This window comes from Medicago truncatula, chromosome 3 (assembly GCF_003473485.1).
Source record: "Medicago truncatula cultivar Jemalong A17 chromosome 3, MtrunA17r5.0-ANR, whole genome shotgun sequence".
Lineage (NCBI taxonomy): Eukaryota > Viridiplantae > Streptophyta > Magnoliopsida > Fabales > Fabaceae > Medicago > Medicago truncatula.
Window position 1 is genome coordinate 32020652 of NC_053044.1, and position 25495 is coordinate 32046146.

The following is a 25495-nucleotide window of genomic DNA, read 5'->3' on the forward strand; positions in this document are numbered from 1 at the left end:
TTTTAAAAAATTGGAGGGCTAAACTTTAGACAGACATCATTCTTATGGTAATTGTATGATTAGCACAGAATAAAAAAAATCAAAATTGTCAACAATGAAGAATGAAGATGATTCTTAGAAAGTATTACAAACAATTATACATTTTTTTTGGTGGTAATTACAAAAACAATTATTCAAACAAGTCTAATTTTTGAAAATAGAAAAACAATTTTTAAAAAGGCAATGAAACAATTTTAATTTTAATTTTTCTTTTCTTTTATTTTCTTCAACTCATCATCAATCGGAAGTAATTAGAAACGAATGTAGCGGGAAAATTTGGCGCCATGAACACACTCTTACACTCCTCTTCTCACTTTCTATATAAACAACTCAACTCTCATCTCACTCTTCACATTCACACACACTTTCAATTTTCGTTCTTACGCTTTTCAACAATGTCCAACTTAAACGGCGTCGTTTCATCCAATTTTCTCCGAGTGAAGAAACTCTCCGACAAAGCCGTTATACCTTCCCGCGGCTCCCCTCTCTCCGCCGGATACGATCTTTCCAGCGCCGCCGATTCAAAGGTTCCGGCTCGCGGCAAAGCTCTCATCCCCACAGATCTCTCCGTCGCCGTCCCTGAAGGAACCTATGCTCGTGTTGGTAATTAATTACTGTTTTCCCCTTTCCCAATTTTTGAATTTTAGGGTTTCTGGAATTTAGGGTTTTTGATTGAATTGAATGATTTTTGCAGCTCCGAGATCTGGTTTGACATGGAAGCATTCGATTGATGTTGGTGCTGGTGTGATTGATGCTGATTACAGAGGACCTGTTGGGGTTATACTGTTTAATCATTCTGATGTTGATTTTGAAGTGAAAGTTGGTGATAGAGTTGCTCAGTTGATTATTGAGAAGATTATTACTCCGGAAGTTTCTGAGGTTTTGGATTTGGATTCTACTGTTAGAGGTGAAGGTGGTTTTGGATCTACTGGGGTTTGAGTTTGAGCTTGAGTTTGAGTTAGAAAATGATTAATTTTAATAGTTTTATAATCATATAGGTGTGTGTACTTGGGGTATTAAAGTGTTAATCTTTACTATTTTGCTGTGTTAAGGAACCTATTCTGAGAATATTATTGAGTATTTTCTCATTTTATGTTCTTGTTTATCCTTGATTGTTCCCTGTATATTTTTCACATGATGATATGAAAGGATTAATTAACCAATAGTTTGATATAATCACTGCAATTATGCAGACCAACCAAATAGCAATAACAGTAAACATACACTATATTGAAAGGCAACCAATAATACAGAACCAATAGATCAATCTAAACCAATGCCGAGCACATCACCCTTCGCTATTTATCATGTTGTACACCTTAATAATCAGGCCAACAACATTTCATTGAACCCCAAATATGAATTTGGATTGTGGTAATCCCTGTGTTCATGCTGTCGGATTAGAGCTGCTATAGTATTGTATTTAAATTTGGACAATCTGGTTTTTCCCAACTGTTAATAAGGGGCTGTCAACAATCCCTTCAGCTCCCTTGGTAGGTCTGATTTTTCCCAACTGTGAATGAGGGGTTGTCAACAATCCCTTCAGGTCATTTAGTATACCATGATGATACATAGTCTCGATAAACAACACCCCTGTATTTAGCTAGCAATGTATCGTTGATTATTCAAAACCAGGGGAGATCTTGATTGTCTTGGCTGGGTCAATGTCTTGAAATGTTGCCACAGAGCCTTGCTCTATCAGGATTAGTAACTGCTCTATGCACACAGCACTTTTTCATTTGTTATAATCTGGTGACAAAGTAAACCAACCTTGTTAACAACTTCAATTTCATGAATGCATCATTTATCAGGTAAACACAAAGAAATCACTAGCCATCATAATACAATGCTAGCCAACCACATATCCTAGACTGCTAAATCCCATATTTTAAAGAAATATGACAGTGACCATTGCTTCTAATACATGAGCAAACATCCTATAAAAGCTTGGTTTCATGAATAGATACTGTTGTAAACTCAAAAACATTATAGAATGATAGATAATAAACTTTTATGCTTTCTTGTATAGATACATGAGTATGCATCCTATAAAAGCTTGGTATATTTTCTTGTGCTTCACCTGAAGTTATGGATTTGCTAAGAACCTTGACCAAACCACACTCAACGTCCATCCTGCAATGAAACTCCCTCCGGTCCTATTTACAAGAGAAAATTGACTTTTTATATACATTGAATAATGTATGTATCTAGTCAAGAATCTAAACCAAATACATAAATTATTTAATGCATCTAAAAAATAAATTGTCTCTTGTAAATAGGACCGAAGGGAGTATTAAACACAATCAGAAAAATACAGTTCGCATAATTAGTTGTAATTGAAAGTGTGCCTCGATATCTAAACAAGTAACATTTACAATAATTGAATAATCGACTTATACTGATTAAATGCATCTCAACAATGTGATGACAATCAAAAACCCTTTAGTGTCATTTACTTTAGTCACCTTCACATTATGGTATAAGATTCATTCTAGTTACTTGGCACGGGAATTTTTTAATTTTTTTCCCGTTAGTAACAGTAACAACCAAGTAACATCACAGGTGAAGAAACATCAGCTCTCATTACTGGTTCTTCTCTTTCTCTTTATTTTCCATCTCTTCTCTAGTGTTCCAACATAAGAGAAAATCCCACCTAGAAATTATTATTTTTTGTCTAAATTACGAGCTGAACCATATTGAAGCATATCCTTCTTTAAGTTTTGGTAGTTATTAGTTTCCCTTTTCTGCTATGATTGGCAATTAGGCAGATGCCTTAAGCACTTGCGGTTATGAGTCTGTTCTGTTCACAATTTTATTTGTGCCTTTTCCTTATCCCCCCTCCTTATTGTTGATGGATCTTAGTGATCTTATATAGTAATGCATCTTCAGCTTATTACTAGTCCCCTGATTCAATAACTTCATTCTTTTATGGTTTGGTTAGAGGTAAGATTTCAACTTTTTGTAAATATTAACAGAGCTAGAGAAACAAAAATTTCTACATGCAATTTTCAGAACTAGATACTTAATCTAATTTTATAAGGGGATTTTTTAGATTATGAAGTTTGACAATATTCTTGATTTCAGGACTTTGCTTCTGGTGACTCATCAAAACTACTCCTCTGGTGCTCATGTTATTCCATATTTGAAATATACTACTATCTTTTAGCATTGGTTTCCTTCTTCTAGATGAATTCTTATTTTCATTGTTTCTTTTGTATGGGCCAAATCAAGGAACCAGGATAATTTTTTTTTTTTTTGAAATTCCACTTGTTCATTCAATAGAAGACAGGAATCAGGATAGTTTAGTGCTGACCTTAATGGTGTAGTTAGCTGTAAGATTAAGAAAGTATAAATGCAATGCTTATAATTTCATTGAAGTACACAGTTTGAGTACCAATAAACAAATGGGAAATTAGTACTACATTTTTGGTTTAGTTCCAAATGTAGATCGATATAATATACTAAAGTATTGAAATAATCTGAAGAACCATGAAACAATATTGCCCAATATAAATTACAAAATGAATAACATCATATCACAAAATTTAAAGATGTACTAATTGCACCCAACACTAACATTAATCAATGAGTTAACATGTTCCTGGAGATTAGAGAGGCTCGGGTTGCTCTTATAGTGGTACATGAGGGGAACCATTCTAGCAGCATTGAGACAAAAATTGGAAAATGATGATGAAAACTGATTTGTGACCAGAATTTCTTGATTGAGACATTTCCATTCATTTGAAATCATGTGAGCAACATGTCGTTGCACGTCTTCACTGGAAATATCTTGGTGTTCACTCATGTAGCAATCAAGGTATGACCCATCAAGACCATTTTGATCTCCACTCTGCATTCATCCATGATAACTCTTATCATTAGAACTTTACATTTAACAGTTGAGTTAATTGGTTGAAAAATTTAATCAAATACTTGTGTAATATATATTCTAATTTAGGAGACATATTTCTTACCTTAGCTCCTTCTAAATCATCAGAGAGACGAAGAATTTTTGCCACTGAATATATAACATTTGGGAAATTTTCATCCAAGATATCAATTGTCTCCTTTGTTATACCACTAACATGATCCAAAAGGAAGAATGCATGTTCAAGCACAACATGCACTCCAGTGCTCACTATTCCATTGTTTAAGTAATCCTCTGCTTTTGGTAAGTGACCAGAATTCAACCAATGAGCCTCTTCCATGAAAGCGTTCAATAAGCGTATCCACTGTTTCACGCAAATATTATTATATAATCAGCCGTTTGAAAAAAATAATTTATATATATGATGAAATAAAAAAGACGGATAGTAAGTGTACCGATTTTTTGAGTGTGTCTATAGGGTTAAATCCATGCTTCTTGTAGACATTTTCAGCAAAATTATTGGTAATGTCGTAAAGTGCATTCAAAGATATTTTCATGAAGTTTGGAAGTTGCTCTGTGCCAGTGGTTTCCCACCTGAATCAAAAATCATTTCATAGTAAGTATTAGAGTGAAGCATCAATGTAATATTTGTATATCTTTGCATAGGTATATGTATGTATTAACTAACTAATGAGATGTATAAATTTATTCAAAATTGAATACCTGTTAATAGCATCTGTGAATATTGTAAGTTGATCCAATGTCCCGTGAACATCGAAAATGTCGTCAATAACATAAATTAAAGAGATGGGTTTTGTGAGCTCAATCCTTTGTTCTGAAAAGTTTGGATCTGTAAAGCATGCCATAGGCCATGTGTACCATTTCAGAGGTTGATACCCTGAAAACTTCACCTCCTTGTCTAGTCCAAGTTCTTTCCACCATCTATTAAATGAGGGTATAGTTACGTTAGTTACCCCTATGTAAAATTTGAATAATTATAAAGTCAACATCTATTTTTAACCAGAAAACATACTTGGAAACTTCAATGGTTTCATTCTGGTTCATGAACCTAACTATGCCAGAATTGATTTTAGCAAGTTCCTCTAAACATATCAAATCCTTCTCAGCCTTCAAATCATGCATGAATGTGTTTTTATCCATAAATCTTGACAATCCATAGTGAAGTGGATTCTGAAGAGTGTTTGCAACATATAAAGCTTTGTTATGTTCTTGGTTTCTTGACAACCATGCATGTAGAAGCTCACAGCAGAGATATCCTACATCGTTAAGACTATCTTCTCCTTCAATACTTAGTTGCGATGCTTCGTAAAGGGCAATGAGACCTTTCACATCCTCACCATGTTTTTCTTCAAACATTCTTTTGTTACACTTCAAGCTGTCAAATAAATCTACACAACAATTATAGTTAGTCATTTTATTACTAAATATATATATTCAAATATGGAGAGGATCTGTATTAAACAAACCTGCATTTACGTAATGGCCTCCTTGTCTCAGCAAGCGGAATGCAAGTGCAACTTCATAGAGTTCATGGCTACTCACAAAATCAATTATAGGATTGGTGTTCAATATCAAATGCAGATTTTCAAGAGCCACTTTTATTTCCTCAGCAAAATAGTGCTCAATACCAAACCTTTGGATAATATCCATCAAATAAAAACTCTCCATCGGATCTTCGATTTTAACAAGTTTCTTATAAACTTGCTTAAATATTAAAGCTTGTTTGACATATACAACATCCTAAAATTGTAAGAGTGCAGATTGATCAGAATATTGAAATAAAGCTATATATGTTGTAACTAAATTTAGAATAGCTGTATATATTCGTACTTCAATTAAAATACTTACCATTCTAGAAATTAATGCTTTGATAGTAAATTAAAACAGACTCGCACTAGTACAGAAAACACTTTTTAAATCAGGTAAAAATGACTTTTTAAATCGGTTCAAGATCCGACTTATAGGTGGCCGATTTAAAAAACTGTCTTTGATAGCTGGGGATATTGTTAAGATATGAAGTGGTTTGCTATAGCTCAAGAAAGATGGTTATTTATAGCTGAACATTGCACATAGTTGATATTTGTTAGTTTGAGCTACTGAATGATTGAAGGTCAGCATATGTATGCTGCATATGTGTATTGTAAGACATTAATTTATTAGTTATAGTTTGCCAATGCTTGTTATAGTATGTTGCATATGTGTATTGTAACACATTATTTTATTAGTAGTTTTTCTTTTGTAAGACATTAATTTATTAGTTATAGTTTTCCAATGCTTGTTATAGTATGCTGCATATGTGTATTGTAACATATTATTTTATTAGTTATAGTTGGGCAATGCTTGTTATAGTATGTTGCTGATGTGCTGTTGTCTATTCATGACTATTTAACATTAATTAAATAACAACGATTAATTTAAAGGAGAACATGTTTCTTATATTCCATGTTTATTTTGTGAGGAACTTTAGATCAATCTTAATTTATTGCTTATATATATTGAACGTCCAAATGTAATATAATATGTTTAGTCGATCGTGCAAGTAGTAAAGGTCAAGAAGCCACGTTGGTTCATTTTTCTTCATTTTTTGGTAAACACGTGATTGTATGCAGCTTGGGACACGATACTAAATATGGACACTTCTTACAATTCAAATTTGAATTTTATCCCGTCATGCTGTGAGAGGCTAAGCGCTTGTGCTTTACCAAACTTCCTTTGTTTTTTTCTTTTTCTTATAAAATAGTAGTAATATGTTGAATCAAGAATGACATATTAAAAACTTATTTGGTGTTGGTTTCAAGAATGACATATTTTTAATTTCGAGAATAGTATAACTACATAGATTAAATTTGAAGAATTCATATAAACCTCTTCAATTCCAGTTTTGAGTTCCTCCAAATCAGGAGGATTTTGTATTACGAAGAAAATGAACCCTTCGAAGTCTTTTACTCTCAATGTCATCTATTTATTCCTCCCGGATCTTCCTTTTTCTCCAAACCTCTCCCCTCCCTTCCCCCAAACTCGCAAACAATGCCTCGATGAATTAGAGAGAAAGAAGTATATGAAAGACACTTGTTATTAAATTAGAGAGAAAGAAGTATATGAAATACACTTGTTATTGAATGACATTGTTGAGGGAAGAAGTGGTTGTTAAAACTGTGTATTACCCCTTTTATAGAGGAGGATAACATTCACTAACCGTAGTTACTTGTATGGCAAGTAACCATTCAAATTAACAACCTTGTAAGCAACATCTACTTCCTATTTTCTAGTTTGAATTACAATCAACAGAAATAAAAAACACTAACTCAAGAATCAATAATTGTGCTTTGTTTGATTTTCAAGGTGGATTTCGAGAAAGCCTATGATTCGGTGGATTGGAGTTTTTTAGAGTGTCCGAATTGGGTGGCTTGAATGAAGGTGTGTGTGTGGGGGGGAAGTATGTCGATCCTTGTCAATGGTAGCCCTACAAAGGAGATTAATATTAAAAGAGGCCTTAAACAAGGAGATCCCTTAGCTCCTTTTCTCTTTTTGCTAGTGGCGGAAGACTTTAGTAGGGTAATGAGGAATGTGGTTTCACTTAATCTCTTTTAAGGGTTTGAGTTTAGAAGAAATGGTTTAGTGGTTTCTCACCTACAATATGCCGATGTCACTCTTTGTATTGGTAAGGCAATGGTTGATAATCTTTGATCCTTGAAGACGGTGTTAAGAGGTTTTGAGACGGCGTCGCGTCTTAAGATTAATTTTTTTAAGAGATGTTTGATTGGTGTTAATGTTCCAAATGATATTTTGGAAATGGCTTGTAATTTCTTGATTATTTGGGGTTACCGGTTGGAGCTAATCCGAGAAGTTTCATGACTTGGGAGCCGTTGGTGGAGCATTTGGGAATCTTGGGGGGCATAAATACATTAGTTTGGGAGGTAGGATTATCCTCCTAAATTCGGTGTTAAATGTGATTCCTATTTTCTACTTGTCTTTCTTGAAGATGCCAGTGAAAGCTTGGCGGAGAATAGTGAGAATTCAAAGAGAATTCCTTTGGGGAGGTGTGGGAGCCGGTAGAAAGATTAGTTGGGTGAGATGGAAATGGGTTTGTCAACACAAGGATATAATGGTGGTCTAGGTGTGCGCGATGTTAGAATCCTAAATGTTAGGTTGTTGGCAAAGTGGAAGTGGAGGTTGTTGGATGGGGAAGAAGCCTTATGGAAGAATGTTTTGGTGGAGATATATGGTCCAAGTATTACTAGGATGTTGGATGGTGGGATGACTTAAAATTGGAGGTGTGCTTCTCTTTGGTGGAAGGATGTGGTAAATTTAGAAAACTTTGGTGCCCAAGGGTGGTTTAATTTGGAGTTAACTAGAATCATTGGCAATGGAAGGAACTCTAGTTTTTGGAATATTAAGTGGCGAGGGGATACAACTTTTAGGAGTAAATACCCAAGACTCTTCTCGATTTCAAACCAAAAAGAATCGATGGTAGGTGATATAGGGGAGGTGGTAGGCTCTTCAACGGAGTCGCGTTTTGAGTGGAGGCGGGACATTTTTGATTGGGAGGAGCAACTCTTCCAAATCTATTGCTAGATTTGGAAGGTATGTTTTGGTCTCATGAGGAAGATAGGTGGAAGTGGGGTTTGGAGGAGTCGGGGATGTTTTCCGTTAAGTCATCATATGGAAAATTAGAGGGCATTGTGTTGACGGAAGATTTCTGGAGTGAGACGGACAAAAGAGTGTTTAGAAAAATATGGAAAAGTCCGGCACCTTCGAGGGTGGTGGCTTTCTCATGGAAGCTCCTTTATGATAGAATTCCAACAAAGGTTAATCTCGCGGTTAGGAATGTCTTACCCATGGAGGCTTCTCGGTTGTGAGCTTTATGTGAAAGGGTGGATGAATCCTCAACTCACCTTTTCCTTCATTGTGATGTAGCAGGTAGGGTGTGGCAAGGTATTATGCGGTGGTGGGAGAGGATTCTCTTAATTCCGCCTAATTTATTTGTGCATTGGGAGTGTTGGGTTAGGGTGTGCGGAATAAGAAAATTTGTAAGGGCCTAAGACTCATTTGGCATGCAACGATGTGGGTGTTGTGGATTGCGAGGAACAATAAAGTGTTTAATACCCGGAACCCGGATGTGGACGAAATTGTGCATGACATCAAGATTTTGCCGTGGCGTTGGTCTTTGTAGAGAATCCCTATGCCTACGTGCATGTACTATGAATGGTGTTGGTGCTCAACGGAATGTCTTTTGCGGCTGGTTTAGCTGGTAGGGGCTGGTTCGGTCTAGTGAGAGGGGGGCTGTTGTTAGTTTTCTATAGCAGCTGCTGTTTGGTGCTGCGGTGTCTGCTATTGTGCCCGAACAGCTGCTGTGGGGCATCTGTTTTTGCTGTTCTGCTCTCGGCTCTGGGAGTGTTGGTGCGGTTGTGTGAGTCTGTGTATAGTTTGAGCAATGGCTGTGTATTTTGGTGGTGTTTTGACTGGATTACAGGCACATAGCTTTTGCTTCTGTCACCTTGACAACATGGTATAAGATTCATTTTTTTTTTTGGCTTTCGCACCGGTTTCCGACCCACCAAAGGTGGGCGACTAATCCGGCTCGTGCGTAGAGGCATGCATACTGGCCAAGCGTTGTTTCCCCTGGGAATCGAACCCAGTATTCCCCGGGTGCGTTCTTGAAAGGAGCTCCTTGCCACTGGAGCACAAGCAACTTAGTTGGTATAAGATTCATTTTAGTCATGTGGCACAAGAACTGTTTCTTTTTTTCTCAGAAAGGAATTTTACACAAAAATTATCTGTCTGATAGTAAAAATAACAACCAAATAACACCGTTAGTCTGAACATCATAGGAGAAGAAACATCCGCTCTCATTATCGGTCCCTCACTTTCCCTTATTTTTGTCATGATTACTTTTCTTTATCATCTTACTCCTACCACTGTGATATTAAAAAAGCATTGTTGATGGTTCTTCGTGACGTTAAATAAATTGGCACCATTTAGGCATTTTCCTTCATAAGTTAGTAATGCATCTTCAACTTATTACTAGTGCCCTGAATAATACCTTTTAGAATTGGTTTCCTTCTTCTAGATGAATTCTTATATGTATATATTATGCTTTTGATAGAAACATGGCACACTTCACTTTCACCAATATTTTCATTGTTTCTTTCGTATGGGCCAAATCAAGGAACCTGTAGGTTGGCTGTAAGATTATTTTCGCTATTATTTTCTAGATGACCATAATAGTGTAGTTAGCTGTAAGATTAAGAAAGTCCAATTGCAATGCTTATAATTTCATTGAAGTACAAGGTTTGAGTACCAATAAACAAATGGGTCATTAGTACCAAGAGAACCATGAGAACAATATTGCCTAATTTAAATTACAAAATCAATATGTTGTACATAAACAACAGAACACAATATCTGAAAATGTACTAATTACACCCAACACTAACATTAATCAATGACTTGACATGTTCCTGGAGATTAGAGAGGCTTGGGTTGCTCTTATAGTGGTACATGAGGGGAACCATTCTTGCAGCATTGAGACAAAAGTTGGAAAATGACGATGAAAACTGATTTGCAACCAGAATTTCTTGATTGAGACATTTCCATTCATTTGAAATCATGTGAGCAACATGTCTTTGCACGTCTTCACCGGAAATATCTTGGTGTTCACTCATGTAGCAATCAAGGTATGACCCATCAAGACCATTTTGCTCTCCACTCTGCATTCATTCATGGATAATAATTCTTATCATTAGAACTTTACATTTTACAATTGCGTTAATTGGTTGAACAATTTAATCAAATATTTGTTTAATATAATTTAGGAGACATATTTCATACCTTAGCTCCTTCTAAATCATCAGAGAGACGAAGAATTTTGGCCACTGAATATATGACATTTGGAAACTTTTCATCCAAGATATCAATTGTCTCCTTTGTTATACCATTAACATGATCCAACAGGAAGAATGCATGTATAAGCACAACATGAACTCCAGTGCTCACGATTCCATTATTCAAGTAATCCTCTGCTCTTGGCAAGTGTCCAGAATTCAACCAATGGGCCTCTTCCATGAAAGCGTTCAATAAGAGTATCCACTGTTTCGCACAAATATTTTTATATACTCAGTTGTTTGAAAAAATAATTTATATATATGATGAAATAAAGAAGACAGATAGCTAGTGTACCGATTTTTTGAGAGTGTCTATAGGGTTAAATCCATGCTTTTTGTAGACCATTTCAGCAAAACTATTGGTAATGTCGTAAAGTGCATTCAAAGCTATTTTCATGAAGTTTGGAAGTTGCTCTGTACCAGTGAATTCCCACCTGAATTAAAAAATTGCATAGTAAGTATTACTGTAAAGCATGAATGTAATATTTATATATATTTGTATATAGGAGGTATATTTTTTATAGATCATGCGCTACAAACCCTTTGTGGAAAATTATGATATTAAGCCTCACTTAGTTTATGACTATAATTATATATATGAATTAACTAAATTATGAGATGTATATATTTATTCAAAATTGAATACCTGTTAACAGCGTCTGTGAATATTGTAAGTTGATCCAATGTCGCGTGAACGTCGAAAATGTCATCAATGACATAAATTAGAGAGATAGGTTTGGTGAGCTCAATCCTTTGTTCTGAAAAGTTTGGATCTGTAAAGCATGCCATGGGCCATGTGTACCATTTCAGAGGTTGATACTCCGAAAACTTCACCTCCTTGGCTAGTCCAAGTTCTTTCCACCATCTATCATTTGAGAGAATAATTACATTAGTGATTTCTATCTAAATTTTGAATAGTTATAAGGTCAACATAGATTTTTAATTAGAAAACATACTTGGAAACTTCAATGGTCTCATTCTGATTCCTGAACCTAACTATGGTGGAATTGATTTTAGCAAGTTCCTCTAAACATATCAAATCCTTCTCAGCCTTCAAATCATGGATGAATGTGCTTTTATCCATAAATCTTGACAAGCCATAGTGAAGAGGATTCTGAAGAGTGTTTACAACATGTATAGCTTCATTATGTTCTTGGTTTCTTGATAGCCAATTATGTAGAAGCTCACGGCAGAGATATCCTACATCGTTAAGACTATCTTCTCCGTCAATACTTAGTTGTGATGCTTCGTAAAGGGCAATGAGGCCTTTCAAATCCTCACCATGTTTTTCTTCAAACATTCTTTTGTTGCACTTCAAGCTGTCAAATAAATCTACACAACAATTATAGTTAGTCACTATATTACTAAATACTCCTATAGTAAAATTATGTATTCAAATGTAGAGAGGGTACGAATTAAACTAACCTGCATTGACATAGTGGCCTCCTTGTCTCAGCAAGCGGAATGCAAGTGAAAATTCATAGAGTTCATGGCTATTCACAAAATCAATAGGATTGGTGTTCAATATCAAATGTAGCTTTTCAAGAGCCACTTTGATCTCCTCAGCAAAATAGTGTTCAATGCCAAACCTTTGGATGATATCGATCAAATAAAAACTCTCCATCGAATCTTCGATTTTAACAAGTTTCTTATAAACTTGCTTAAATATCAAAGCTTGCTTAACATATGTAACATCCTGAAAAAGTCAAAGTGCAGATTGATCAGAACATTGAAATAAAGCTATGTTGTAACTAAGTTTAGAATAACTGTATATATTTGTACTTCAGTTAAAATACTTACCATTCTAGAAATTAATGCTTTGATAATAAAACAGACTTGATTCGGTGTTTATAGCTGGGGATTGTTAAGATGATTATTTTGAAGAAATGGGAATGATATGTTGAGCTATTTATAGTTTAACATTGCACTCGTTTCATATTTGCTCTTTTGAGCTACTGGTAGATTGAAGGTCAGCATGTGTATGCAGCATGTGCATTGTAACACATTAATTTATTTAGTTATAATATTGATGCATTATGTCGCTGACTTCATGTTGTCTATTCATGACTTTTCAACACTAAATAACAAAACAAATATTAATTTAAAGGAGAACATGTTTCTTTTATTAAAATATATAATCAATGCCCATTCTTCCACACAAAAAATGTGCCTTACGTTAATACTTGTTTATTTTGTGAGGCACTCTAGATTGATCTGAATTTGTTGGTTTAATTTAAAGTTTCTATTGAACATTCAAATATAATATAAAGAATTATGCAAGAACCACACTCTTTTCAACAAACTCTCTTTAGTTGGTTGGATTTTAAATGGGCCTCACTAAATTAATGGGAGCTACATGATTTAATATAACTCATTTGACTTGCAACAAATTAGAGAATGTGTTGGAGATAGTGTATTAAATAGTGTGTTACTATCGCTCCTCGTAATGTATTTGTTTAGAAGATAAAGTAAATTGTAAAGGTAAAGAAGCCGCTTTGGTTGATGTTCTTGATAAATTTCTATATGATTTTTCTTTATGAGAATGTTAACAACACTCTCTCTAATACTTACTCTCTTATTGGTGGGTAATTTACCTTAATCAATGAGCATTCACCTTTTTAGATGGTATCCATAAACTATCTTGACCCCACCAATAAATTGTTCATTTTCATCGGTTGATGGGTAAATTACCCATCATACTTCAAAGGTAATCTAGAAAAAACCTTATGTTAAATATCCACGTGATCGCTACTTTAAGTGGTACTCATTTCTAAAATATTTGACTTATATTAATTTCATTCAATAAAAAATAAGTGTTAGAGCATAGTGTGTTAGAATGAAAATGTTTTTAACATTTCTCTTTTCTTCACTATATAGTAAGAGCAATGCTAGTAACACATATTTTAACACACTTTAATCGGTTAAAATTCACATGGACCCCAAAAAAGACTCCTAAACATACTCTGCTGAAGCGAAAAAGTGATTCTAAATGAATGCCAATATAACAGTGATTCTATAAAATGTTTGGTTCATATATATAAACAGAATACATCACACAAAAAGCAAACATATCACATATTCAACTAATTTTCCATATCCACAGCTTGAGTTAAAACCTATGAAGCATTAACACATACACGATCATGTAACACGTGGACACCGGTAATAATTTGAGAAAATGACAAAATTGAATGTAATTACATGTGTCGGTATCAGAAACAAGCATGTGTCAGACACCGGACACGTCTTCCGTTAGAAGTGTCGGTGTTACAAAGGTCAATTTATTTGGGAAATGGAGAGAGAAAGAAGTATATGAAAGACACTTGTTATTCAATAACATTCAAGTTCAGCGAAAAACTCTAACTAACTTCTAGTCTCTATTAACAACCTTGTAAGCTACATTACAAGCAACAATTACTTCCTATTTTCTACTTTGAATTACAATCAACAGAAAGAAAAAACACTAACTCAAGATTCAATTACAAGTGCATCCATATTTTGTTTTCCTTCAGGTTATTTGGTATAACATGATTACACATAGGATCCATAAACAGCACCCCCGTATTTACCTTGTCATGAATCATTTATTATAGAATGAAAAATGATATTCTGAGACGAAACTTTTATGCTTTGTTGATTAATGATTATTAGAACCGAGATGCATATTTTTCCTGTGCTTCACATGTAGTTAAAAATTTGCCAAGAACCATGACCGATCACCCTGTAATGAGAGTAAACTCTAATTTAATAATGCTTATCACCAGGCCCCTGATTTAATAACTTCATTCCTTTATGGTTTGGTTAGGGTAAGCTTTTAACTTGTTTAAAATATTAACAGAGCTAGAAAAACAAAAATTTCAGCATAAAAATTTCAGAACTAGACCCTTAATGTTATTTTATGTTTAGTGCAAAAGGGAAATGAGGATCTAATGAGATTTTTTAGGTTTTGACTTTTGGTTCTTTGATTTCAAGCTTGGTATTACAGACCTTAGTCTGCACTCTGGAATTTTCAAATATTTAGATAATTGCAAGTTTAAAGGAGTTTTGTCAACATGTTGTAACTAGTAATTGTTTGCCTCCTTCCATGGAACCAAAACTCAAAGCAAATGCCCGAGTAATTTTAATAACTTCATTCCTTTATGGTTTGGTTAGCTCCTTTCTTCTTTGATGGTCTCTCAGCGTTTCTCTGTTTAACTCTCTCTAAAATAAGTGATATCCGCTGGAAATGACTTGGAAGCTATTTATACCATGTCTGGTAAGTAACTGCTCACTTAGCCATGCCCAGGCTCACCGTGGCGAGCGAAGCTTTCTTCACCAATGGGTTTCTGCCACATCAGCAAAGTGGCCCTCAAACCACCTTAGCTCCCGTGGCGAGCTCATGTCTTTCTCAGCCACGCCTTGTTTTTCTGATTTTCCTTGCTCTCTGTCTACCCTCACTGCAGCTTCGCTATGGCGAGCCTCTTGGCCATGACCTCATTGTGGGCTCGTTGTGGCCATGGTGACAGCATCTGATTTTCTTCACTTTCTGACTTGCCTTCGCTTTGGTCTCGCTTTGAGCTTGCTTAGCAAACCTCTTGACATATTTTTCTTTCCTTTTTTATCTTAAAGTCCATGGCAAGTGAATTTTACCTACATAAATGTTGGTATTAGACATAAAACGCACATATTGCTATTTTTCTATTAATTTGGAGCTTTTACATAGATAATTTGCAAAACAAGTTAATAAGTGCCTTAATTATACATGTGATTTATCCAATTTCTGGCACTTACCAACTCGCAAACAAAACCTTGTTGAATTAGAGAGAAAGAACTATATGAAATTAAAGACACTTGTTATTAAATTAGAGAGAAAGAAGTATATGAAAGACACTTATTATTGAATGGAATTGTTGAGTGAAGAAGTGGTTGTTAAAACTGTGTATTACTCCTTTTATAGAGGAGGATAACACTCACTCACCGTAGTTCCTTGTCAGGCAAGTAACCATTCAAATTAACAACCTTGTAAGCACCATTACAAGAAACAGCTACTTCCTATTTTATAGTTTGAATTACAATCGATAGAAATAAAAAAACACTAACCCAAGATTCAATAACTGTGCTTTGGTATACCACGATTACACATAGGCTCCATAAACAACACCCTGGAATTTAGCTGGTGATGAATCATTGAATAGTTCAGAAACAAGCGAGGTTTTGTCTGTCTTGGCTGGGTCATGAAATGTTGCTACAGAGAGCCTTGCTCTATCATAATACAATGCTAGTCAGCCACATATCCTATAAAAGCTTGGTTTCATGTATGGATATTGTTGTAAACTCAAAAATCACTATGAATGAAAGATAATATTTTGATATGAAACTTTTATTCTTTCATACATAGATACATGAGCAAACATCCTATACAAGCATGGCATATTTTCCTGTGCTTCACGTGAAGTTATGGGTTTTCTATGAACCTTGACCCAACCACACTCAACGTCCTTCCTACAATGATCTTAAACACAATCAGAAAAACACAATTGTTCGCATGATTAGTCGTAATTGAAAGCTTGCCTCGATGTCTAAATAAGTAAATTACATTATTGAATAATTGACTTGCACTGATTAATTGGATCTCAGTAATGTGATGACACTCAGAAACTCTTAGTTTCATGTACTTTAGTCACCTTGACAACATGGTATAAGATTCATTTTAGTCATGTGGCACAAGAACTGTTTCTTTTTTTCTTAAAAGGGATTTTACACAAAATATTTCTGACAGTAAAAATAACAACCAAGTAACACTGTTAGTCTGAACATCACAGGGGCACCATGGTATAAGATTTTTAGTCATGTGGCACCATTTAGGCATTTTCCTTCATAATTTAGTAATGCATCTTCAGCTTATTACTAGAGCCCTGAAGTACAATAGCAGTTAGCTGGAAGATTAAGAAAGTCCAATTGCAATGCCTATAATTTCATTGAAATACAAGGTTTGAGTACAAATAAACAAATGGGAAATTAGTACCAAGCGAACAATGAAAACAATATTTCCTAATTTAAATTACAAAATCAATATGTTGTGCAGAAACAACATAACACAATGTTTGAAAATGTACTAATTGCGTCCAACACCAACGTTAATCAATGACTTGACATGTTCCTGGAGATTAGAGAGGCTTGGATTGCTCTTATAGTGGTACATGAGGGGAACCATTCTAGCAGCATTCAGACAAAAGTTGGAAAATGATGATGAAAACTGATTTGCAACCAGAATTTCTTGATTGAGAAATTTCCATTCATTTGAAATCATGTGAGCAACATGTCCTTGCACGTCTTCACTGGAAATATCTTGGTGTTCACTCATGTAGCAATCAAGGTATGACCCATCAAGACCATTTTGATCTCCACTCTGCATTCATCCATGATAATTCTTATCATTAGAACTTTACATTTAACAATCGAGTTAAGTGGTTGAACAATTTAATCGAATACTTGTTTAATATTCTAATTTAGGAGACATATTTCATACCTTAGCTCCTTCTAAATCATCAGAGAGACGAAGAATTTTTGCCACTGAATATATGACATTTGGAAACTTTTCATCCAAGATATCAATTGTTTGCTTTGTTATACCATTAACATGATCCAACAGGAAGAATGCATGTTCAAGCACAACATGCACTCCAGTGCTCACAATTCCATTGTTCAAGTAATCCTCTGCCTTTGGTAAGTGACCAGAATTCAACCAATGAGCCTCTTCCATGAAAGCGTTCAATAAGCGTATCCACTGTTTCACCAAAATAATTTTATATATACTCAGTCATTTGAAAGAATAATTTATATATATGATAAAATATAAAAGACGGTTAGTTAGTATACCGATTTTTTAAGAGTATCTATAGGGTTGAATCCATGCTTCTTGTAGACCTTTTCAGCAAAATTATTGGTAATGTCGTAAAGTGCATTCAAAGATATTTTCATGAACTTTGGAAGTAGCTCTGTGCCAGTGATTTCCCACCTGAATCAAAAATCATTTCATAGTAAGTATCAAAGTGAAGCATCAATGTAATATTTGTATATCTTTGCAGAGGCATATGTATGTATTAATGAGATGTATATAATTATTCAAAATTTAATACCTGTTAACAGCGTCTGTGAATATTGTCAGTTGATCTAATGTCGCGTGAACATCGAAAATGTCATCAATGACATAAATTAAAGAGATAGGTTTGGTGAGCTCAATCCTTTGTTCGGAAAAGTTTGGATCTGTAAAGCATGCCATCGGCCATGTGTACCATTTGAGAGGTTGATACCCCGAAAACTTCACCTCCTTGTCTAGTCCAAGTTCTTTCCACCATCTGTCATTTGAGAGAACAATTACGTTAGTGATCTCTATCTAAATTTTGAATAGTTTTAAGTTCAACATAGAGTTTTAATTAGAAAACATACTTGGAAACTTCAGTGGTCTCATTCTGATTCATGAACCTAACTATGGTGGAGTTGATTTTAGCAAGTTCCTCTAAACATATCAAATCCTTCTCTTCCTTCAAATCATGATTGAATGTGCTTTTATCCATAAATCTTGACAAGCCATAGTGAAGTGGATTCTGAAGAGTGTTTGCAACATATAAAGCATCCTTATGTTCTTGGTTTCTTGACAACCATGCATGTAGAAGCTCACAACAAAGGTATCCTACATCGTTAAGACAATCTTCTCCTTCAATACTTAGTTGCGATGCTTCGTAAAGGGCAATGAGACCTTTCACATCCTCACCATGTTTTTCTTCGAACATTCTTTTTGTACACTTCAAGTTGTCAAACAAATCTACACAACAATTATAGTTAGGCACTATATTACTAATTAATACTAGTAAACTCGTATATATTCAAATGTAGTGAGGGTATGTATTAAACAAACCTGGATTTACGTAATGGCCTCCTTGTCTCAGCAAGCGGAATGCAAGTGCAACTTCATAGAGTTCATGGCTACTCACAAAATCAATTATAGGATTGGTGTTTAATATCAAATGTAGCTTTTCAAGAGCCACTTTGATCTCCTCAGCAAAGTAGTGTTCAATGCCAAACCTTTGGATAATATCTATCAAATAAAAACTCTCCATGGGATCTTCGATTTTAACAAGTTTCTTATAAACTTGCTTAAATATCAAAGCTTGTTTGACATATGTAGCATCCTGAAAATGTAAAAGTGCAGATTGATCAGTACTTTGAAATAAAATATTTTAAATTTGAACAGCTGTATATATTTGTACTTCAATTAAAATACTTACCATTCTGGAAATTAATGCTTTGATAGTAAATTAAAACAGACTTGATTCAGTGTTTATAGCTGGGGATATTGTTAAGATGTGAAGATGATTATTTTGAAGAAATGGGAATGATATGTGGAGCTATTTATAGTTTAACATTGCACACGATTCTTATTTGTTATTTTGGGTTACTGAATGATTGAAGGTCAACATATGTATGCTGCATATGTGTATTGTAACACATTAATTTATTAGTAGTTTTTCTTTTGTATTTATTAGTTATATTTTGCCAATGCTTGTTATAGTAGTTTTTTTTTGGTAGAAGTTATAGTATGTTGTTGATGTGCTGTTGTCTATTCATGACTATTTAACATTAATTAAATAACAACGATTAATTTAAAGAACATGTTTCTTGTTTATTTTGTGAGAGGCTAACATGCATGATTTTTACTTATAAAATAGTAGTAATACGTGGAATAAGAATGAAACATAAAATACATCACTGAGTTAGTATAGTGTTGCTTCTATTAATGAGCTTAAGGTCAATTTTGACGTGAGTTCATCTCAGTAAATTGTTTTTTTTTTTTTTTATCTCTCTTTTAATCAAATAAATGATATTCATATACTTTTTGAGTGTTCATTCGTATAATTTTGTGATTAGGCCATCTTAGCATAATATTGTTTGTTTTGATCTCCGGTCTTTGTGTGATGTTTTTTGATTTTTTTCGTTTTAATTCGTTGTTTATTTCATTAAAGTTAAAAGGTTATCTTAATCCAATGAAGATTCAACCAATAATTTTTGTGTCGTCATTGTTTTCAATCATATTTACTGGTTTATATACTTTGTTGTTTTATACTATTAATATGGATATTGTGAATTTGTTCGCAACTTCATTGTTTTTTATTTTATTTTAGCGACGTAATGTATTGATGTATATCAACTTGAATGAATAATAGTTTATTTTGTCGTCAACAATAATAATTATAATAAGGTTTAGATAAGATTTTAATTTTGTAAATATAATATTCATTGTAAAAACCTTATTTTTATTTTTAGTCCTTGCAAACATGCAACTTTTTGTTTTTGGTCCCTTGTTCTTTTGCTTAGTCCATGCAAACTTGGTTTATTTATGTAATTTGTCCTTCCAAATATGCGTCATTTGAGTTTTTCGTCCTTGAAATAGCTAATCTTTACAAATAGCCATTCTATTTACTAATCAATTTAGTTTTGGTTCTTAATCTCATTTTCTAGCTGACGTGGAATGTGATTACTGACATGACACACGTTGACTGGGAAACAATGAGGATGAGTCAGCAAATAACACTTGAATGGACATCTTTGCCCTTAATATGTATAGGAAAAGACAAAAAAACCTTCTTGCTTCTCCTAAACTTGCTTCAATCTTCTTCTCCAAGATCAGTTCGTCATCTCTTCCGCTCTCTCCACACCAGTTCAAGCTCGTCAACAATTGAAAAATCCGTAACGAACAGAAAGAAAAGCTTTGAAGTTTTAATTTTCTTTCTTCATTGCCATCGTCTTTGCCTTTGTATTCAGCTACATAACCTATAGTTGAAGAAAATAAAACAATCGTTTATTGGAGAAAGATTAAGCTTGAAATCAACATTAGAAGATTCTGAGAAACCTCTCTTTCCACAACTATTTTTAACCAGGGATTCTTCGTTATCACTTTATCTGGGAAGATTGAGTCGTAATTCCACCGACAAGGTGGCCACCGTCGCCCCTCGACTTCTCTAACACTTCTTCCCTTTCTTAAATTTTTGGTTCTGCCTCGATAGAGTAAGAGCATCCACAATGGGTCTTATGTGTACACATCACTAAAACTGTGCATTACTCCTTTTATAGATGAGAATAACACTCACTAACCGAAGTTACTTGTCAGGCAAGTAACCATTCAAATTAACAACCTTGTAAGCTACATTACAAGCAACAGATACTTCCTATTTTCTAGTTTGAATTACAATCAACAGAATAAAAAAGACTAACTCAAGATTCAAAAGCTGTGCTTTGGTATATACACATAGGCTCCATAAACAACACCCTGGTATTTAGCTGGTGATGAATCATTGATTAGTTCAGAAACAAGGGTGGTTTTGACTGTCTTAACTGGGTTGATGAAGTGTTGCCACAGAGAGCCTTGCTTTATCAAAATAAATCAAACTTGTTGACAACTTCAAGTTCACGAATGAGTCATTTATCAGGAAAATATAAAGAAGTCGCTAACCGCCATAATACAATGCTAGCCAGCCACATATCCTATAAAAGCTTGATTTCATGTATTGATATTGTTGTTAACTCAAAAATCATTAAAGAATGAAGATAAACTTTGAAATTAAACTTTTATGCTTTCATGTATAGATACATGAGCAAACATCGTACAAAAGCATGTCATATTTTTTTGTGCTTCACGTGAAGTTATGAGTTTTCAATGAACCTTGACCCGACCACACTCAACGTCCATCTGGCAATGATCGTAAACACAATCAGAAAAACACAATTGTTCGCATAATTAGTTTTAATTGAATAATTGACTTGCACTGATTAATTGGATCTCAGCAATGTGATGACAGTCAGAAACTCTTACCAAACCTTTAAAATGTAGTGTCATGTACTTTAGTCACCTAGCAACATGGTATAAGATTCATTTTAGTCACGTGGCACAAGAACTGTTTCTTTTTTTCTTAGAAGGGATTTTACACATGTTAAACTGTGTAATTACTAGAAACAATAGATAGCTTGTAGAGCAAGGTATCCTGCCATACCAAGGAACTTTACCATGCACTGGCTTTAGATGATTCTAGTCCTAGCTAATAGTTAGTTACAATTAGTTATGATTATATGAAGCTATATATAGCTATGTTGTAACAAACTCTTTTCAGTTGAATGAATCAATAGATTTTCTCTCATTTTCTCTATTTCTTCTTCCTCAAGCTTCTACATTTTCTCTGAATTCACCATGATTATGGTGAAGTTTATGAACACAAAAATTGTCTGATAGTAAAAATAATAACCAAGTACATTGTTAGTCTGAACATCATAGGAGAAGAAACATCAGCTCTCATTATCGGTTCCTCTCTTTCTCTTTATTTAGGCACTAGCGGTTAGGAGTCAGCTCGGTTCACAATTTTATTTATGTACATGATAGGGTGAGTGGCCATTTTATTTTTCCTTATCTCCCCCTTCTTATTTTTCTCATGATTACTTTTCTTTACCAACTTACTTCTATCACTGTGATATTAAAAACACATTGTTGGTGGTACTTCATGACCTTAAATAAATTGGCCTCCTTTAGGCATTTTCCTTCATAATACTGCTATCTTTTAGAATTGGTTTCCTTCCTCTATTATTAAATTTTTGATAGAAACATGGCACACTTCACTTTCACCAATATTTTCATTGTTTCTTTCGTATGGGCCAAATCAAGGAACCTGTAGGTTGGCTGTAAGATTACTTTCGCTATTATTTTCTAGATGACCTTAATAGTGTAGTTAACTGTAAGATTAAGAAAGTCCAATTGCAATGCTTATAATTTCATTGAAGTACAAGGTTTGAGTACCAATAAACAAATGGGTCATTAGTACCAAGAGAACCATGAGAACAATATTGCCTAATTTAAATTACAAAATCAATATGTTGTACATAAACAACAGAACACAATATCTGAAAATGTACTAATTACACCCAACACTAACATTAATCAATGACTTGACATGTTCCTGGAGATTAGAGAGGCTTGGGTTGCTCTTATAGTGGTACATGAGGGGAACCATTCTTGCAGCATTGAGACAAAAGTTGGAAAATGACGATGAAAACTGATTTGCAACCAGAATTTCTTGATTGAGACATTTCCATTCATTTGAAATCATGTGAGCAACATGTCTTTGCACGTCTTCACCGGAAATATCTTGGTGTTCACTCATGTAGCAATCAAGGTATGACCCATCAAGACCATTTTGCTCTCCACTCTGCATTCATTCATGGATAATAATTCTTATCATTAGAACTTTACATTTTACAATTGCGTTAATTGGTTGAACAATTTAATCAAATATTTGTTTAATATAATTTAGGAGACATATTTCATACCTTAGCTCCTTCTAAATCATCAGAGAGACGAAGAATTTTGGCCACTGAATATATGACATTTGGAAACTTTTCATCCAAGATATCAATTGTCTCCTTTGTTATACCATTAACATGATCCAACAGGAAGAATGCATGTATAAGCACAACATGAACTCCAGTGCTCACGATTCCATTATTCAAGTAATCCTCTGCTCTTGGCAAGTGTCCAGAATTCAACCAATGGGCCTCTTCCATGAAAGCGTTCAATAAGAGTATCCACTGTTTCGCACAAATATTTTTATATACTCAGTTGTTTGAAAAAATAATTTATATATATGATGAAATAAAGAAGACAGATAGCTAGTGTACCGATTTTTTGAGAGTGTCTATAGGGTTAAATCCATGCTTTTTGTAGACCATTTCAGCAAAACTATTGGTAATGTCGTAAAGTGCATTCAAAGCTATTTTCATGAAGTTTGGAAGTTGCTCTGTACCAGTGAATTCCCACCTGAATTAAAAAATTGCATAGTAAGTATTACTGTAAAGCATGAATGTAATATTTATATATATTTGTATATAGGAGGTATATTTTTTATAGATCATGCGCTACAAACCCTTTGTGGAAAATTATGATATTAAGCCTCACTTAGTTTATGACTATAATTATATATATGAATTAACTAAATTATGAGATGTATATATTTATTCAAAATTGAATACCTGTTAACAGCGTCTGTGAATATTGTAAGTTGATCCAATGTCGCGTGAACGTCGAAAATGTCATCAATGACATAAATTAGAGAGATAGGTTTGGTGAGCTCAATCCTTTGTTCTGAAAAGTTTGGATCTGTAAAGCATGCCATGGGCCATGTGTACCATTTCAGAGGTTGATACTCCGAAAACTTCACCTCCTTGGCTAGTCCAAGTTCTTTCCACCATCTATCATTTGAGAGAATAATTACATTAGTGATTTCTATCTAAATTTTGAATAGTTATAAGGTCAACATAGATTTTTAATTAGAAAACATACTTGGAAACTTCAATGGTCTCATTCTGATTCCTGAACCTAACTATGGTGGAATTGATTTTAGCAAGTTCCTCTAAACATATCAAATCCTTCTCAGCCTTCAAATCATGGATGAATGTGCTTTTATCCATAAATCTTGACAAGCCATAGTGAAGAGGATTCTGAAGAGTGTTTACAACATGTATAGCTTCATTATGTTCTTGGTTTCTTGATAGCCAATTATGTAGAAGCTCACGGCAGAGATATCCTACATCGTTAAGACTATCTTCTCCGTCAATACTTAGTTGTGATGCTTCGTAAAGGGCAATGAGGCCTTTCAAATCCTCACCATGTTTTTCTTCAAACATTCTTTTGTTGCACTTCAAGCTGTCAAATAAATCTACACAACAATTATAGTTAGTCACTATATTACTAAATACTCCTATAGTAAAATTATGTATTCAAATGTAGAGAGGGTACGAATTAAACTAACCTGCATTGACATAGTGGCCTCCTTGTCTCAGCAAGCGGAATGCAAGTGAAAATTCATAGAGTTCATGGCTATTCACAAAATCAATAGGATTGGTGTTCAATATCAAATGTAGCTTTTCAAGAGCCACTTTGATCTCCTCAGCAAAATAGTGTTCAATGCCAAACCTTTGGATGATATCGATCAAATAAAAACTCTCCATCGAATCTTCGATTTTAACAAGTTTCTTATAAACTTGCTTAAATATCAAAGCTTGCTTAACATATGTAACATCCTGAAAAAGTCAAAGTGCAGATTGATCAGAACATTGAAATAAAGCTATGTTGTAACTAAGTTTAGAATAACTGTATATATTTGTACTTCAGTTAAAATACTTACCATTCTAGAAATTAATGCTTTGATAATAAACAGACTTGATTCGGTGTTTATAGCTGGGGATTGTTAAGATGATTATTTTGAAGAAATGGGAATGATATGTTGAGCTATTTATAGTTTAACATTGCACTCGTTTCATATTTGCTCTTTTGAGCTACTGGTAGATTGAAGGTCAGCATGTGTATGCAGCATGTGCATTGTAACACATTAATTTATTTAGTTATAATATTGATGCATTATGTCGCTGACTTCATGTTGTCTATTCATGACTTTTCAACACTAAATAACAAAACAAATATTAATTTAAAGGAGAACATGTTTCTTTTATTAAAATATATAATCAATGCCCATTCTTCCACACAAAAAATGTGCCTTACGTTAATACTTGTTTATTTTGTGAGGCACTCTAGATTGATCTGAATTTGTTGGTTTAATTTAAAGTTTCTATTGAACATTCAAATATAATATAAAGAATTATGCAA

The 25495-nt window shown here is 34.0% G+C and overlaps 5 protein-coding genes across 5 annotated transcripts; 1 reads left to right on the forward strand and 4 right to left on the reverse strand.

Moving 5' to 3' along the window:
* The first annotated feature begins 369 nt into the window (after window positions 1–369).
* Window positions 370–1144, forward strand: LOC25489181 (deoxyuridine 5'-triphosphate nucleotidohydrolase). The gene is made up of 2 exons (XM_013605061.3): window positions 370–642; window positions 734–1144. Exons 1-2 carry the CDS (start codon window positions 435–437, stop codon window positions 976–978), a joined length of 453 nt encoding a protein of 150 aa, XP_013460515.1. The 5' UTR covers window positions 370–434; the 3' UTR covers window positions 979–1144.
* A 2238-nt stretch (window positions 1145–3382) lies between these two features.
* LOC120575746 ((3S,6E)-nerolidol synthase 1) lies at window positions 3383–5948 on the reverse strand. Its single transcript, XM_013605062.3, has 7 exons — window positions 5777–5948; window positions 5395–5668; window positions 4941–5316; window positions 4631–4849; window positions 4363–4501; window positions 4014–4271; window positions 3383–3889 (listed from the first exon to the last, which is right to left on the reverse strand). Exons 1-7 carry the CDS (start codon window positions 5777–5779, stop codon window positions 3596–3598), a joined length of 1563 nt encoding a protein of 520 aa, XP_013460516.3. The 5' UTR covers window positions 5780–5948; the 3' UTR covers window positions 3383–3595.
* Window positions 5949–10173: 4225 nt separating this feature from the next.
* LOC120575775 ((3S,6E)-nerolidol synthase 1) lies at window positions 10174–12683 on the reverse strand. Its single transcript, XM_013605064.3, has 7 exons — window positions 12613–12683; window positions 12238–12508; window positions 11769–12144; window positions 11459–11677; window positions 11108–11246; window positions 10760–11017; window positions 10174–10638 (listed from the first exon to the last, which is right to left on the reverse strand). Exons 1-7 carry the CDS (start codon window positions 12613–12615, stop codon window positions 10345–10347), a joined length of 1560 nt encoding a protein of 519 aa, XP_013460518.2. The 5' UTR covers window positions 12616–12683; the 3' UTR covers window positions 10174–10344.
* Window positions 12684–16600: 3917 nt separating this feature from the next.
* On the reverse strand, window positions 16601–19163 carry LOC120579686 ((3S,6E)-nerolidol synthase 1). Its single transcript, XM_039832352.1, has 7 exons — window positions 19080–19163; window positions 18710–18983; window positions 18241–18616; window positions 17931–18149; window positions 17671–17809; window positions 17321–17578; window positions 16601–17200 (listed from the first exon to the last, which is right to left on the reverse strand). Exons 1-7 carry the CDS (start codon window positions 19080–19082, stop codon window positions 16907–16909), a joined length of 1563 nt encoding a protein of 520 aa, XP_039688286.1. The 5' UTR covers window positions 19083–19163; the 3' UTR covers window positions 16601–16906.
* Window positions 19164–22562: 3399 nt separating this feature from the next.
* LOC120579435 ((3S,6E)-nerolidol synthase 1) lies at window positions 22563–25044 on the reverse strand. Its single transcript, XM_039831633.1, has 7 exons — window positions 25017–25044; window positions 24642–24912; window positions 24173–24548; window positions 23863–24081; window positions 23512–23650; window positions 23164–23421; window positions 22563–23042 (listed from the first exon to the last, which is right to left on the reverse strand). The coding sequence occupies exons 1-7, from the start codon at window positions 25017–25019 to the stop codon at window positions 22749–22751; spliced, it is 1560 nt and encodes a 519-aa protein (XP_039687567.1). The 5' UTR covers window positions 25020–25044; the 3' UTR covers window positions 22563–22748.
* Window positions 25045–25495: the final 451 nt, after the last annotated feature.